The sequence below is a fragment of the Phascolarctos cinereus genome, unplaced genomic scaffold, assembly GCF_003287225.1.
Source record: "Phascolarctos cinereus isolate Bilbo 61053 unplaced genomic scaffold, phaCin_HiC Scaffold_726;HRSCAF=1367, whole genome shotgun sequence".
Lineage (NCBI taxonomy): Eukaryota > Metazoa > Chordata > Mammalia > Diprotodontia > Phascolarctidae > Phascolarctos > Phascolarctos cinereus.
This window is the reverse complement of record NW_027556098.1, coordinates 55,396,450-55,414,454: the sequence shown is the minus strand read 5'-3', so window position 1 is coordinate 55,414,454 and position 18,005 is coordinate 55,396,450. Positions and strand designations below refer to the sequence as shown.

General features: G+C 39.1%; 1 protein-coding gene across 1 annotated transcript in view; it reads left to right on the top strand.

The window, feature by feature from the left end:
* Positions 1-18,005, top strand: part of DNMT3L (DNA methyltransferase 3 like) — a 166,834-nt gene that overhangs the window by 136,069 nt on the left and 12,760 nt on the right. Inside the window, exons 9-10 of the mRNA XM_020995934.2 lie at positions 8,570-8,657; positions 10,163-10,251. Of these exons, the coding sequence (XP_020851593.1) occupies positions 8,570-8,657; positions 10,163-10,251 (177 nt within the window). The remainder of the gene's footprint in view (positions 1-8,569; positions 8,658-10,162; positions 10,252-18,005) is intronic.

The following is an 18,005-nucleotide window of genomic DNA, read 5'->3' as shown; positions in this document are numbered from 1 at the left end:
AAGCACGGTTGTCAGGGTGTTTAAGTATTACTGCCTGCTGTTAAAACTCTTCCAGTTGGTTCCAATCAACACTGAAATTCCAGAGATATTTTCTGAGGCTAGACTTATTGAGGCCACGATATTCATCTTCTCACTGACACCCATGCCTTCCCAGAAGGAACTCCAAACTCACTATAACAAAGCCCTAAAAGGAGTAGTTTCCTTCTCAGTACAGAAAGGCTTACTCCTGGCATTTACCATAGTTCCATATGGTGCAAGGCCCCTTCATAAAATAATTGGAATATAACTATCCATTATGATCAACAGTCTGGTATAACAATGTACTTTACATCTTCAACTTGTACTGTTAATGCTCCACAAAATTCTATGGGTCCAGGTGGAAAGGATCCATGAAAGTTTGGTAAGTCAAGGATTAAGTGATTTGAGGTCTAGTGCAGTCCTCATTCTGAACTCCATTTCCACATCTGGATGACAGGCTAATGTCCTTCAGTATCTGCCAAATCAGTGCTGAATTTGCCTCTTGAGGGTTCCCAGCAGTTGTGATCCCATCATGTCCATGACTATAACACTACAAAGCTCAGTCTCTCATGGTACTTGCTATTGGCTTACTCCATGAAAGCAATCGGCCTCCAGTTCCCATTTCAAGCCCCTTTTCTCTTTCCCCAAAATGGCTCTGTGCATTTGTGTCTTCAACAGACTTGATCTGACATTTGATGACATCTGAATGATTTGAGAAGTTCACTCTTTGGTTTTTATGGTCCACACCTGAGAAAAAAGCCAAAAAAAAATGCAGAACAGCCCTTGCCTGCACCCACTCTCTTTGTCCTTTATTATTTATTTTCTTTATCAACTATATCAAATCTAAGTAAGTGATAGACTGTGTGCACACACAGATGGATGCAACTAGTGACATCCATCACTTTCTTTTTTTGTTTTGTGAGGCAATTGGGGGTTAAGTGACTTGCCCAGAGTCACACAGCTAGTGAGTATTATATGTCTGAGACCAGATTTAAACTAGAGTCCTCCTGACTCCAGGGCCAGTGCTCTATACACTGTGCTACCTAGCTGCCCCTCATTCCTAACTTTCCTTCCCTGTATCAGTCTAGTACAATCCATGCTCTCCATGGATCCTGCTCCTTTGATCACTGCTCTATGAAACAGTTCTTCAGCATTGAACAGTGAGACACTTTTCCCCTTCCTGTTGAAGATAATCAAGAGATTTCACATAGCAATCACATTTATTCTCAAACTTGCCATCTAGCATCTGCAAACATTCATGATTTTTGTGTTGCATCTTCTTTTCTTTTCTTTTTCTTTTTTTTTCTTTTGAGGCAAGTGGGGTTAAATGACTTGCCCAGGGTCATATAGCTAGGAAATTTCTGAGGACAGATTTGAACTCAGGTGCTCCAGGACCGGTTATTCATCCCTTATGCCACCTAGCTGTCCCTGTGTCCTCAAATAAGAAATTAAAGCTCAATTCTCTGAGGCTGCTCCTCTTCCTCCTCCTCCTCCTCCTCTTCCTCCTGCTCCTTCACCTCCTATATCACCTCAAAGGTATATCCTAGCCAAGACTAAAGGGTTTCCTTTCTTGAGGGTCTGAAGCATTCCTCTGAAAAATTCCCTGGCCCTCAGTACATTGTAACTCTTGGATTGGCTAATAGCCAGCCCCCTGTGACTAGACCCTGCCATGGTTAGCACTTGGTCATTTACTTCTAAGGGAGGTGTCCTTCCCTTGAATAGGTTTCTTACATTGTCCATTCTGCTTTCCCAAGAAAGTTCTTAATCTCGTTCACCAATTTATTTTCAGCAATGGGGGAAGAGAAGGTGGTAGTGGAAGTAAGGGGTAGAAATTAATTTTCAATGATTTTGTAAAAAGGAAAGAGAACAGAGTCTGCAAACTGTAGGCCAATGGGTTTGAATTAGATTCCTAGGAAAAATTTTAGAGTGGATCATTAAAGAAATAGTGAATCTCTTTGGGAAATGGTGATTACCAAGATCCAACTTGTCTTCATCAAGAACAGGTCATGCCTTACTAACTTCATTTCCCTCTTTCACAGGATTACTAAACTAGTAGAGTATGAGAATGCCATGGATATTGTTTACTTGGATTTTAACAAAGATTTTGACAAATTATCTCATACAGGTTTTGTGGAGAAGACAGAGAGAGCCAGATAGGTTTAGATTTAGAGCTGGTTGGATGGTCAGACTCTGAGCAGTTCATGGTCAATGTGGTAGGATGTTTCTAGTGAAGCACCTCAGGGATCTGTGATTGGCCCCTTGATGTTTAACATTTTAATCATTGACCGGGATAAAGGCATAGATGGCATCCACATCTGCAAATGATGCAGGTCTGGGAGGGATAAATGAGGCTGTGAATGAGAGTCAGGATCCAAAAGGATATTGACAAGCATTGGGTTGAATTTAATATGATGAAATTCAATAGAGGTAAATACACTTGGGGTTATTCTTGGGTACAAAATAAATGAACTTAACTATATACACATATATTATCATTATTATTATTATATTAGAGGGGCCTATGTAGTTAGCAGCTGTTCTAAAAATTACCTGGGGATTTTAGTATACCACAAGCTTGATATGAGTCAGCATACTGATATGACCAGCAAATACGCTAGTTCAGTCTTGGGCTATACTGAGAGGGCCATATCTTACAGCATTAGAGAGGAGATGGTCTGACTGTAATCTGCCCTTTTCAGACCTCATTTGGGGTGTTGTGTTCAGTTCTGGACACCACAGTTTAAGAAATACATTGGAGGCAGCTAGGTGGCACAGTGGATAGAGCACCAGCCCTGGAGTCAGGGGGACCTGGGTTCAAATGTGGCTTTGGGCACTCACTAGCTGTGTGACCCTGGGCAAGTCATTCAACCCTGTTTGCCTTAAAAAAAGACAATGATAATGGAGCAGCTAGGTGGCACAGTGGATAGAGCTGAGTTCAAATCCGGCCTCAGACACATTATACTTACTAGCTGTGTGACCATGGGCAAGTCACTTAACCCCATTGCCTAGCCAAAAACAAAACAAACAAAAAGACATTGATAAACTGGATAGTGTCCAGAGAAGGACAACCAGGATGGGATAATAATAGCAACAATAATAATGACTGGCATTTATGTTAAGTGTTACATGTATATCATACCATTTTATCTTCACAGTAACCTTGGAGGGAGTTGCTATTATTACTCCCATTTTACAGATGAGTAAACTGGGGCAAACAGGATGAGTGATATACTCAGGGTTACATAACCTGTAGGTATCTCAGTTGGGGTTTGAACTCAGATCTCCCTAACTCCAGGTCCAGCATTCTATCCATTGCACCACCTAGCTGCCTTTGTGGGAGGATTTAATGCTGATATAGGGATAAGGAGTGGAAGTATATCCATAAATGACTTTGTTGTCAAAACAAAAGTCATCAATAAAACTTTAAAAAAAAACCCTTTGGTAGAGCAAAATATAGGCTTAAAGGATATTGTTCAATAAGATTTCTGCATATATTAAGACCATGCAAAAATCATTGAGAAACACAACAGAAAAGATAATACAACCAAAGAGGCAACATAGGTAGCGTGTTGGACTTGTAGTTAGTAAGACCTGGGTTCAAATCCTGCCTCAAGCATTTACTAGCTACATGACTTCAGGCAAGGCACTTAACCTTTAAAATGAGAGGATAGGACTAGAAGACATATAAGGTTCTTTCCAGCTCTAAATCTATAACCTTATTAACTTTGTTCAGTGACACAATGATCATTAATGTCAATGATATTATCCAGCATAGAGCCCAAATGAAGAATTCCCTATAGACCATGAGGTTTTCCAGGTGTTCCTCTTTGCAGATTACATTGGTTTGACTCTATCTAGGCATGGACCATGACAGAGCTTCCTGAATGAGATCCATTAGTCATTCAATAGAGTTGGGCCTAACAATTCACACAGGAAATATCAATTGATGTGGTTTCACCTCACTCCTTGCAAATTGTCAATGCTCAAAAACAGGAAGAGTCATTACTGAGGGGGTGTAGGAAGGCAGGCACACTGATGCTCTACTGATGAAGCTGCAATATGATCCAATAATTCTGGATTTCAAGTGGAAAAATTATGCAATATAAATGTGACTAAACCATTTATGCTTGTTGATCCAGCAATTTCACTACAGGGTATGTAACCCAAGGAAGCAAAGGTCTTGTGTGCACCCCAATATTTGTAGCCACATACTTTGTTGTAACAAAGAACTGAAAACAAAGTGGTTGCCTATGATTGGGGAATGGCTTTTTTTTTTTGATGGCACATGAATAGAATAAAATATTATTTTGCTGTAAAAAATGACAAATTCTAGGAATTCAGAGGAATGTGAGAAGATTAATGTGAACACAGATTAGCAAAATATGCAGAACCAAGAAAACAATATATACAATGACTGCAGCAAAGTAAACTAATCGATTCTTAAAAAGTCATTATACTCTTGAATAATGGGAAAACCAATGAAGATCCTAGAGAAGAGAATAAAAAACTATCTCCTCTCTTGTGGTAGAACTATTAGAAAAGATGATAGGCAGGCATTGTTAGGATAGGTTTCTGTATCAAATGTTTTTGCTTAATTGTATTTCTTTGTCACAAAGGAAGGTTAAATATGGTAATGGACTGAAAAATGACTACGATGTAAAGACAAAGAGCATAAAGAAAATATTCTTCAATTAAAAAATCAACCGATAAAGAATATCTACAGTTCAGACTACTCAGCTGGATGGACTGATCCATCAGAACATATCTGGGACAAATACTGAAGATGTAAAATGAACTAGGCCCAAAATTGAATAAGAATAGATGGACCTGGCTTACATTTGGGAAGCTCTAGAGCACTTTCAGTGACACCTCCCCCAAGCTTCTCACTAAAATAAAATCCTAATACCAATGTTCTTCCACTGGTACTCTGTGGCTAGGAACCATGGAATACACAGTCTCCAAAAACATCTCAATTGCAGTTTATCTAAAGGATAGTAGCTATCCTACTAACATATGCTGAGAGTGTAAATATGTTGTATGAATTGTGCACAAATGATGTTAAAAATCGGTATAGAAATTTGTGGTTAGGAGGGTTGGCCAGTCATGTAGTGAGAGGTAAGGATGATAGAAGGATAATTCATGTTTTGCACTGGTATTCATGTAATGTTAAGAGATTTAGAGAAAGGCTTTACTCATATTGAAGATTTGAGGGAGGATATGTGTATATTGTTGCATGGGATGAAAAGGCTTGGATGGGTTATGATCTGAAAAACTGGAAGGAGTTGACAATCCTCATTTTACAGATAAAAAAACTGAGGAAGACAGAGGTTTTTTATTTCTTGGGGGTCACAAAGTTAGGAAGTTGAGGCAGGATTTGAGCTCAGGTTTTTGTGACTTTAGTCCAGTGTGCTACCCACTGAGTCATCTGGTTGTTTATCAGGACAATAATGAAACTGTTGTTTGAGTCAACACCATTCTACTTCAAGATTCAACTGTAATATGTGTACTCAGAGTCAGGGCCAATCTGGAACTTCATATAATGTATTTAGAAGTTGGTCAAAGGAACTAATTACATTGGCACTCACTGACTGCACATCTGTTGCATCTGGTTTCGATTATCATGGGAACGCACAAACAACTGTGACAAGGAACTGTATGAGCTGCTTTTAGATCCTCTCTCAGTAGCCCCTGAAAGTTGTGGAACTTGCCTGCATGTCTCAGAGAGTAGGGTCTGAATTCTCTCCATATATGATGAAATCAGAACAGCTGGTACCTGGACTATGTGTATCAGAGTTACAACATTTTTCAGATTTCCTAAACATGTTGGATTTATTTCTTAGACAGCATAAATAACTTATCCCATAGATGACAGCTAGGTGGCACATTGGATAGAGGTCCTGGCCTGGAGTCAGGAAGACCTGAGTTCAGATCTGGCTTCAGACACTTACTTGCTATGACTCTGAACAAGTCATTTGTCTCTTCTCTCTCTGCTTCAGTTTTCCTCATCTGTAAAATGGGGATACTAATAGCATTTCTCAGGGTTGTTGTGAGATCAAATGAGATAATATTTGTAAAATGCTTAGCACATAGTACGTACTTAATGCCTGTTTCTCCTCCTTCCTCTCTCCCTGACCCCCTCCCTCACCAACTGGTGTTAGAAATAGACATAACACTAAGATAACAGATCTTGAACTGGAAGAGAACTCAGCAGCTACCTAATCTGACCCTGTCATTTTATAGAGGAAGAAACTGAAGTCCAGTGAGGGAACCATCAGAGAGATAGCAAGAGCTCTGAAGGGGGTGGTTTAAATGGATCTTAGGTCTTCTAGCTCTTGGGTCAACATTCTTTCCAGTATTTAGCACTGCTCTGGGGAAAAAATTGGGACAACCAACAGGCATTCATGAAACACATAATTACTATGTGTCAGGCCCAATGGTAAGCATTGAGGAATCAAAGACAATGGTGAAACAGCCCCGGCCCTCAAGGAGCGTATATTCTATCAAGGAGACAACATACAACATATAGATGTTTGCAAAATAAACACAAGGCAGGGATTTTTTTTTTCTGAGGCTAGGAAGTCATTCTTTTTTCTTTTTTGTGAGGAATTTGGGGTTAAGAAAATTACTCAAGGTCACATAGGTCCTCCTGACTCCAGGGCTAGTGCTGTATTCACTGTGCCACCTAGCTGCCCTTTAGGGAGTGATCCTTGAAGGAAATCAGGGATTTCAAAAGGAAAAGGGGAGGAGAGAGAACATTCAGGCATAGGGTGGGTGGGAGGCTAACAGCACAAAAGCATAAAGATGAGAGATGGAGCAATATATGTGAGGAAGACCATGTAGGTCAGTATGGCTGGGTTATAGAGTCCAGGAAGTAGAGCGATAAAGTAAGAAGATGAGAAAGTTAGAAAGGGTTTTAAATGCCAAACAGAAGCATTTATATCTGATCCTAGAGGTAATGTGGAGTCACTGTGACCACTAGTCAATAAGATAGGGAGTATAGTGAGCAGCTGGGTGAGGGGGTCAAACCTGTGCTTTAGGAAAATCACTGTGGCAATACTCCCTACTCCTTGGAGATGAAGAGACATGATGCAGAGACCTAAAGTCCAGGCAAAAGATAATGGGGACTTGAACTAGTGTGGTGGCTGTGTGACTGGAGAGAGGCAGAATATGCCAGAGATGTCAGTCAATAATAAGTAAGTGATTAAACATTTATTAAACACAACTATGTGCCAAGCACTCTGTTAATCACAGATGTTGTAGCGAAAAAAAAAACAAAAAAGATAGATTTGGCAAGTTGCTGGACATGTGGGAAAAGCAAGTGAAGAATGAATCTAAGGTTGGGAATTTGGGTGACCAGACAATGGTGATACTCCCAATTGTGATAAGGAAATTCAGAAGAAGAGTGAGTTTGGGGGAGGGGGGTTATAATTAGCTCTAGCTTGGAGATAGTAAGTTTGAGATGTCAATAGGACGTCCATTGAAATATCCAAAAGGTAATCCATAGTGTTGAAACTGGAACTCGAGAGAGACTAGGGCTGGATTTATAGCTCTCGGAGTCAACTGCTTAGAGATGAAAATTCAACCCACTGGAGCTGATGAAGTCACCAAGTGACAGCACATAGTGAGAAAAAAGAAAGTAGCCTGGAACATAGACTTAGAGTATCCCTGCGGTTAGTGGGTATGACATGGATGATGAATCAGTAAGAGACAGAGGAAGGGTGGTCGGTCAGCTGCCTATGAATCAATTGCTCTTTCCACTACTCCATGAAATGCTTTCCTCACAATTGTATATTTTTTGAGGGAGATAATATATGTGTGTGTGTGTGTGTGTATATATTCATCCTAGTTTTACAGCTGAGGAAATTGAGGCTTAGATAAGTTAAATGACACACAACTAGTACATGCTGGAGTCAGTATTCAAATTCTGTGTCCCCTGATTCCAAGTCCAATATTCTTTCCATTATACTTCAGTGTAGCCAAATATGTCCTCACACTCTTCAGGTAGCAGCCACTTTGTGAAATCTTAGGTGATGAAAGTGAAACACTTATGCCCTGATCTCAGATCACTTTTTTTTTTAACCTGAAATCACAAAAATAGTCTAAGTTTACTACTATGAATTAAAATAACTGGATGTATTGGAAGGAAGAAGAATTGCATGTTGTTATTGAGTTATTTCAGTCAAGTTTGACTCTTTGTGACCTCATTTGGGGTTTTCTTGGCATAGATACTGGAGTGGTTTGCCATTTCCTTTTCCAGATGAGGAACTGAGGCAAACAGGGTTAAGTGACCTGCCCAGGGTCACACAGTAGTAAGTGTCTGAGCCTGAATTTGAACCCAGGAAGATGAGTCTTTCTGACTCCATGGGTGGCACTCCATCCACTGTACCCCCTAGCTGCCCTGATTGCACAGGAGGAATTGTATGGCATGTGATCAAATAGACTGCAAACCTTTCTAAAGTTATTTCTCTACTTATTTCTTTGTTTATGTTGTTGTTCATTCTTCATTTTCTAAGAGGACCCAAAACAAATGTTTGTTTATATATTAATACAGCAGAGACCTCTGGAAACGGATAAAACTGTGCCTGCATGGAAGCGAAAACCAATCCAAGTTCTATCTCTTTTTGGTGATATTGAGGAAGGTAAATGTATTTACAATCTTATCCAAAGTTGTTATCTCTTTTAAAATAAAAAAAAAAGACCTTCATGTTCATTTAATAAGCGTTTCATGAGTACTGATTAACTCAAAGGGTCTGGGGAGATACCAATAAAAGAAAATTTGTTGTCTATCTAATAGACACTCAACAATATGCTAGTTAGAAAAGGAACAGAAGACATATTTCTTGCCCTCAAGGCACTTACATTCCATATAAAGATTAAAGAGGAATATATATTATATCAAATTGTAAATGCTCCAGTCCTAAATTACAATCAGAGCTTACAGAGCTGTTAATGTATTGTAGGAATAATAATGGCTCATTTCCATGCATTGACTAATGCCTATTCTTCATAAGAAGCCTAAAAGGTAGCACAAGTATTATGTTCATTTTACAGATGAGGAAACGGAGCCTCAGAAAGGGATCATAGGATGATTGAATTTGAGCTAGAAAGGATGTCAAATCTAACAATTCTAAAAGTGTGGTCTGTGGACCTCTGGCAGCTCTGTTGGTGGATAGATCAAAGAGGGGAGAGACTGGATGCAGCAACAATAATTCGGGGCCTATTTTGATAGTCCAGGCAAGGGGTAATAAGGGTCTGGATTAGGGTGGATTCAGTCTAAATAGACAGAAGCAATGCAGAGATGTTGAGAAGGTAGAATCAGTAAGACTCAGTAACAGTAAGATTAGATCTAAGTAAAGAATGAAGGCTAATTGCTGGATAGTGAACTTTGGCTGTGCTCTTAATAGAAGTAAAGAACTTCAGAGGAGGAACGGATTGAGGAGAAAAATAATGACATCTGTTCTGGCTGTGTTGATTTTGAGATGCTTCTGGATCATCCAGGTTAATCCAGACTGCTGAAGGGAATATCCATAGGTTTCTAGCAGTCAGTTGGAGGTGTATATGTCCAGTAGTAGAATTGTTGAGTCAAAGGTTATGAACAGTTTGACCAATTTTCTTCCAGAATTATAAATAACTATCCAGAAGGCTTAGACCATGTTATAACTCCACCAAGAGCATAGTCATGTGTTTACTTTCCCTCAATCCTTCCAACATTGACCATTCCTGTTTTTTGTCATTGCAGGGTATGAGGTGAAACTTCAGAATTATTTTAATTTGTATTTCTCTTACTATTAGTCATTTAGAACATGTTTTTGAAATGACTTTATAATTTTAATTTTAAAAAAACAATAAAAAACTGAAACTTAAAATGGTTTTAAAATTTAATATATTTCTTGGGCTTATATGTTTGTGTCATGACTCTGTCCAGCCACAACAAATCATTAGAACTATTGACTAGAGCAGGGAAGGATTATAATCTAGATTGATCAAGGGAACACCAACCACAATGAAATTAAACAACCTTGGTGGACTGAACTCTAGTGGTAGGTCTGCTATTAAAAATTAGTAATTAGACTTCTCTATTATTGCCTTATGGAATCAAAAATGTGTATTAATACATAATATGTTCCTTCTTTACCCCATACAGAGCTAATCGAGTTTGGATTTTTAGAAAACAGTTCTGGTAATGGAAAGCTGAAACATCTAGATGATGTAACAGATGTACTCAGGAAGGATGTAAGTAAAATAAAGCAGAATGTGTTTGACTAATTTTAGAATTTTGGTAGCCCTAAAATCTAATTTCTACTGAAGCGGAAATTATGTACATATATGAGATGTTGCATAATAAAGGAGGAAACCACTATGTTCTGCTAATGTACATAATGCTTTGTCTGAAATACATGGACACCAGTTACCTCATTATTTCCCCTGAAAGCCGAAATTAAATGATGAAACTTTAGCATTGCATTCTTTTAGGCATTCAGAATCATGTGAACACTGAAATGAAATCCCAGCTATTCTTGTATATCTCTGACTTCTGCTTCCCTAAATTTCCAAGGCCCCATATGATAGTACTGTGATACAAAATACCCATTCATGGGATCATAAGATTTAGAGCAGAAAGGTACTTCAGATTATCTAATCCAATCCCCTTCTTTTTTTAATTTTTTTTTTATTTTTAGGCAGTTGGGGTTAAGGGACTTGCCCAGGATCACACAGCTAAAAAGTGTCAAGTGTTTGGTCTGAGGCCAGATTTGAACTCAGGTCCTCCTGACTCCAAGTCCGGTGCTGTATCCACTGTACCACCTAGCTGCTCCCCCAATCCCCTTCTTTTGCAGAGGTCCAGAGAGACTAGTCCAGGATCACACAGCTAGGAAGCATCTGAGGCTGGATTTGAACTCAAGGCTTCCTAACTCTAGGCCCAGTGTTCTATCCACTGCACCACTTAGCTGCCTTGAGAACAAAGTCTGTGATATATACATGTGTGTGTGTGAGTGTGTGTGTATATATTCCTTTAATATGTACTGAGCAAACAACAGATTTGCATATTAATGTATATTACCTTGTACCAGAGCCAGTTTCAAGATTAGCGAACCAAACTGCTATTAGTCATAGCCATGTATTTGTGGCATATTAGAATGAGCCTCAGACAATGTGGTTTAAGTTATGGCTCTACCCCTTAGTAGTGTGCAGCCTTGGGCAAATCACTTCTACCTCTCTGATCTTCAGGTTCCTCCTCTATAAAAATAGGAATAATAATGCTGCCCTCGCAGGGATATTAGGAGAAAATACTAAGGTAGCTGGGTGGCACAGCGGATAGAGAGCTGGGCCTGCAGTTAGGAAGACGGGAGTTCAAATCTGTCCTCAGACATGTACTAACAGTATGACTCTGTCTGAGCAAGTCACTTAATTAGGTGCCTGCCTCAGTTTCTCCAGCTGTAAAATGGAGATAGTAACAGTACTTGTAGGGTTGCCATCAGGATCAAATGAGATATTTGAAAAGTGCTTAGCACAGTGCCTGGCATATGATTGGTACTATATAAATGCTTATTCTCTTCCCCTCCTTTGTATACCATAAATGACATTAGAAACGTGTCCTATTTTTAATAGTAGTAATAGATTATTAACAGTAACTGTCATACTTTCTTCACAGTGGCCTTGTTCATGTTAGTTAATGCTAATGTTGTTATTCGTATTTATCGAGATGAAGGGTGGCTTGCCCATGGTCTCACTGGCAGCAGGTGTCAGAGGAAGGCTTTGAATTAGTGTTTTCTAACTTCTATTCCAGGTATCTTTGAACTACTAAGACTGGTTATTATCGCCACCAGGATTGTTATTTTATAAGCAGCCAAATTGTTTTGGTGTGTAGTTATTACACTGACATTGTAAGTCATTGATTCATTCACTCATTCAACAATTATTCATTAAGCACTTACAATAGAACACTCTGTTAAGCACTGAAAAAACAAGGAAAAAGGAAAAAGAACTTTTGCCCTAAAGGAATGTGTGTGTGTGTATGTGTGTGTGTGTGTGTGTGTGTGTGCATGTGTGTATACACATATACATGTACACATATATACATATATATGTAAATATATATGTATGTATATGTACACAAACACATACATATATTTTTTTTGAGGCAATCAGGATTAAGCGACTTGCCCAGGGTCACACAGCTTGTATGTTCCTGAGGCTAAATTTTTAACTCAGGTCCTCCTGACTCTAGGATCAGTGCTCTAGCCACTTCACTACCTCACTGACTGAAGGAACTTGTATTCTAAGGAGCAACATCTGAAGCATCATTTAATCCTTTCATTATTCACTATATCAGATTGCAGAATGAGCCCTTAAGTAGATGGGTTTAGAGAGAGAGAGGAGAATGGCCTGTGCCTATCATTTCTTCATTGAGTGTAATTCCTGGTATAGAAATTTCCTCTGCCAAGGTGGATCAACAACACCTCTATATACAATATAGTCTTAGAGAATTTCCAGGCAAATGGTGAGTTTAAGTGACTTGTCCATCACCACACAGCTAGTATATGTCCTTAAACATAAATATGTAGACATTGCCTACCTGTCTTGATTTCAAAGGCATTGAAATTATCACTCTCCACATTCCCCCTGAAAAAAATACTTCTGTTGCTCACTGTCTAGGACCTACAATTCTTGATTTAAAGATTCACTTACAAATTAGAAAAATGGTTAAAATAATTAGGCATAATGAAAGAGATGGCTGAGAGGGTGCCAAAAGGTAAAAAAAAAAAAATTGTGATGGAAGCCAAGTAGAAAAGTATCAAAGAAAACTTTTGACTAGGCCTACCCCCATCCTGAGGAGGTAGGGTTGGGGAAATGATGTACTTTGGATAGCCGAGGGCAATCTGACTAAATGTGCCAAATAGTAGAACAGCAGTGCAGAAAATGACATCCAATTTGATGATTTTACAGGGGACCCAGCTGGCAAATATTCCACCAATTTCTGTGACAGTTTTCCATTCTTCCAACTCTAGACATATGCCTACATATCTTTTATGAAAAAATATTGCTATATGAATCACTGTTCCTCAAATTTGAATAACCCTAGAGTCTAACTGTACCATGATTATAAAATATGTATTATAAGACAAATGATAATAATGCATTTATATAGTTCTTTGACTTTTTGCAAAGTGACTTCATCACAAGAACCCTTTCAGGTAGATATGACAAGAATTATATCCCTATTTTACAAATTAAGAAATTGGGATTTTGACGGGGAAACGACTTGTTAAAGGTATTGCAATTAGCAAGTGTCCAAGATGGAATTCAAACCCAGGCTTTTCCAGTTAGTCTATACCATGGTGAATTCTCAGATTGTAGACTCCCTACATCTTACTAGACAAAGAGGAGAAGGTGCAGAATGGTCAAGGGATGGTACTCTTGGTGTCAGCTTCCAATGTCATGGAAACTGCCATCTTGAAGAGATCTGTTGGGGAGGGGGCCAGTCTTCAGACTACAGACCTTCTCTCAGCTCTGGAAGGAAAGGGACAGTCTTTTTTTCCATTATTATTCTCTTAGTAACTACTCCAAGTTAGTGAGTTTGGAAGATCCTCAGTCTAGAAATCCTGCCCCAACCCAGGGTCTCCTTCTTTTTATTTATTTGTCCTTTTTCATTTCATGAGAAGATTTGCTAAGGCATACTTACTGGTCACCAAATTAACATGTGCAATGAATCCAATCATTAGGAAATGCTGCACAAGTTTTTCATTTCCAGTTCCACACCCCTTTCCAGGAAGAGTAAGGGAATGGAAGTTGACTCATGCCAGAAACAGGAAGTACTTAGATCTCAAGGGAAAGAAAGATGGAAGTAGGGGAGGGGGCAGGAAATCATAATCCAAATCACAATCCAGGCAGCTGCACAGAAAGCTGGGCTGAGGCATGCAGCTTTGGGGCAGCCAGCCAGCCCTGCTGGGTAGGAACAATAAATATTTGCTAAATTGAATGGAATCACCAACACCTAAGGGCTCCCTGGGTGTGCACTCTCAATTGAACTGCCATTTATATTTAGTTTGGGGATTTTACGGGTAAACTCATGCAGGTTCCAACTCCTTCTGACATAAACAGTGGGAACAGTGGGAAGTATATGAGGTAATTGAGGAGGACCATGATAGGATTGAATAGTTTGGAAATGGCAGAATGGCCTAACCTAAAAGGTCTGATTCCATGTCATCTTGGAATGCAGTCTCTAGCAGAGTTCCCCAGGGATCTGTGCTTGGCCCCAGGCTGTTTAATATTTTGAGAAATGATTTGGATAAAAGCTCAGATGGAATGATTATCCAGTTGCATATGTCACAAACATGGGTGGCATAACTAGCACTGGATGATAGAGTTAATATCCGGAAAGCTCTCAATAGACTAGTCACCTGGACTGAATCTAGGTAGATGAAATGTAATGAAATTAATGGGAATGAATTAAAATATTAAAGTTGGTGGAAAATGTGTAACTAGTTAAGGTTCTTTTAGAAGTTCCTTTGAGGGAAATAATCGAGGAGCAGGAGGGAGTAGGGTAATGAATGAATGAAATGTTTATGAAGCACTGTACTAAACACTAGGGATGCGGACAGGAAAGCCAGACAGTCTCTGCTGTCAGGGAGCTCGCATTCCACCACATTTGGAAGGCTTCAGCTGCAAGTGAGATTGAAAGGTCCCATGGTTCTTAGGGAACAGCAGCAAAGCAGATGGTAATTCTTCTTCTTTGCTATCGTTTTCAATGATAAAATCCAACTAGCTTCTGATTTTGAATTATTTGACAGTGTCAAGGACTCTGGTAGCAAGAACTTCCTTTTCCTGGTCTTCAAGAGATGTATCTGGGGGTTGCCTGGCTGCCTCTCCATCAGAGTTGCTTCCCAGGATGGTGGCTATGGACAATGGGCTGGAAGCATTGTTATTCCCAAGGCTCTTGGGTTCAGAATGAGGTAGAGCCACACAAAGTAGTTATCCTCACTTTCTACTCCAGAGTTATCGAAGTCCAGTGGCTGATCATGGCCGGGGAAGCTAGTTAATAGTGAAGCTGGGACAAGTGCCAATAAGGGCTTTACTAAATTCTCTCCCTATCATTTTCTAGTGCCCCATCCCACATTGATTATTTCCAGTTTATGATGGAAATAGCTTGTTTGTATGTATTTATTGGCTTCTTGTCTCCTCTACAGACTGAAAAAGAAAAAACAAAAGTCCAGATTCTTACAGTCAATGTGAATAATGATGGAATAAGGAGATCCCCTACAAGGATCTCTCCCTACCCCAAACATAGAGCAACTAGCCCTTTCTCTCATTTAGTATAATTGTTTTGTTTTCTTTTATTTTGTTTCCCCCTCTCTCTACTGAGGTCAGTTTATAGAAGAAGTACATGCAGATTTGTGTTGTGCGGGAGGGAAGCACAGAGTGTGAAAGGCTGGTCCTAACCATCTATTATTAAATAGAGTTTTAATTTTTAATTTAATTTGATATGATTATTCATGAGGGTCCAGGTAGGTCAAGATGTTGCTTGGGTTATTAAATGCATCTCCTACCCTTAATGTCCAGTGGAAAGTGTTAACAAGTGTGTAAGAGGTATTGTCAGGACAAGAAAGTTAAAAGATAGCTACCAAGAGTACAATGGAAAGTACAATGGATTTAGGGTTAGAGGAGCAGAATCAAATCCCTGCTCTGGTGCTTTCTATCTGTGTGACTTTAAGCATATCACTAAATCTTGCTGTTCCTCAGTCTGCTCCTCTGTAAAATGAGGGGATTGAATTTAAGAACTTCTGAAGTCCCTTACAGCTCTAATCCTATACTCTTCAGATCTTGTTAAAGCACCACAGGGATTTCATGGATTGGAGGATTTCCCTGTAACATGGATTTCATTTTACTGGCTTTCATTGATAATGCCCCTCAGCCTACTATGTACTATAATATGTCTATCTCCTAGAATTGGCACTACTCTGACTTAATAGATACATGGTATTATCATAGGTACTGAAGAAAACTCAGGACAATTTATAGAATTGGTGAGGTCTCACACTACAGGGGAAAAAATGTTTTTACCAGACCTTTGATTTCATTGGTATAAGAAACTCCTGGTGAGAAACTATGTCTACCAATGTTGATCAGGACCTTCCCTGTAACATATAAGCCTCAGATGATTGCCAGGGCCACTTAATGGTTAAATGACTTATTCAGGATCACACAGCCAGTTTGTGTCAGAGACAAAATTTGAGGGAAGGTCATCCCATCGCCAAAGTCAGCTGTCTATACACAACTCCACAAATCCTAACCCTAATCCTAATCCTAACCATGATACTATTCCACAATGAAGATTTCATCAAGATAAGCCAACACCCCATTGTGGCATTTAAAAAGGTTCAAAAGACATAATTTCTGGGTAATTCAATCATTTTATTAATAATTACAGCATTTTAGTAAGAGGATGGTCTTTTGGCTGTCTCTCTCTTAGACCAAAGACAATCATGGGGCGGGCTCACAGTTTATATGTCCTTCCAAGAGTAGATGTTTCTGAGGGTGACAATCAACTCTGATTGGTTGACAATTAATAAGAGAATGAATATTATAATAAGGGGCTGGACCTGAACTTTGATTATGTCATTTACTTTTTAAATTACCCCCAGCTTTAAGCAATCAGTTAAGAGAATTTATCCCCACCCAAACCTGAGCAGACACAATGGTTGCCCCACCTGGGTGGAGTTCGGATACAGAAGAAGGTTAGTTCAACCTGCAGAGACTGAGGTCTTGAAATGAGGATAAAAGAAAAAGAGGGAAATCTGAATCTCCTTATATCATTGGTTATTAGTAATCATTTCTCTCACATAGCTCATGAGGTCTTTAAAAAATTATATTCATAAACTCCCCTAAAATTGATGCAGTTGGACGAATTGCACAAGATAAGTGGCATAACTATCATCAGATCATAACATGTCTAGAAAATCTTTTTGCATTCATCACTTTTCTAAATTTGGGTTCCATTCAGTTCATTTTAACAAACATGCATTAAGCATTTACTATGCCAGGTACCATGTTTAGTTCTGAGGATACAATGTCACAAGCAAAAGTTGGGAAGCAAGCCAATGGACCCAACTGGAAAGTGAATGGAGCAGAGAAGTAATTTAAGCTGAATAATTCAAAATACCTTTTCACCCAAACACACAAGAGTTACAGGTCTGCATATTAGTACATGTTTGTCAGTCATCTCAGTTGGAAGGCCTATGAAAGAGTGCAGTTATTTGCTTTTGTTCTGGAATAATACAAGAATGTCAGATGTCTCCTCCCCCCTTCAAGGAAATGATGTAGATTATTGGAATTTAACAGACTCAGAGGATCAAGTAAGGGAATAAGGGAATGCTGGTGAATGGCTTGGTTCAAAAGGAGATCTGTAGGAGTAAAAGGGAAGTTGAACTAAGGTTTGCAAGTGCAGAAGGCTTAGACAGGAAGTCATGAATTGTGTCTGAGAGCATTAAGGGTTCAGTTGTGTATGGATGTGTGCCAAGGATGTGTGGATCACATGGAACATGATCAGGAAAACACTCCAAGGGGTCCATTGTCAAGGATTAATAGTCTCTCACTCAAGAGTCATTCCACAAAACTATCCTTGGATGATTGTAACCACACCCATCTTCAGCTGTATCTGTGCATCTTGTGGGTGAGGATACTTGGATACAGGGCCAACTTAAGGCAAAGTTGTTTAGTAAAGAACATGCATATTTATTCCCACTTCCCTGACTCCCTTTACTGTACATAAATTCACTTGATACTACCTCTTTTGTGTTTTAAAGGATACTTTATTTGTATTATTTTTTAATGTGATAATTTTCTTTCTCTTTTTTTTTTTAGTTTTCAACATTCACTTTCATAAGATTTTGAGTTCTAATTTTTTTTCTTCCTCCCTCCCTCCCCTCTCCCCTTCCTAAGATGGCAAGCAATCTGATACAGGTTATACATGTACAATCATATGAAACATA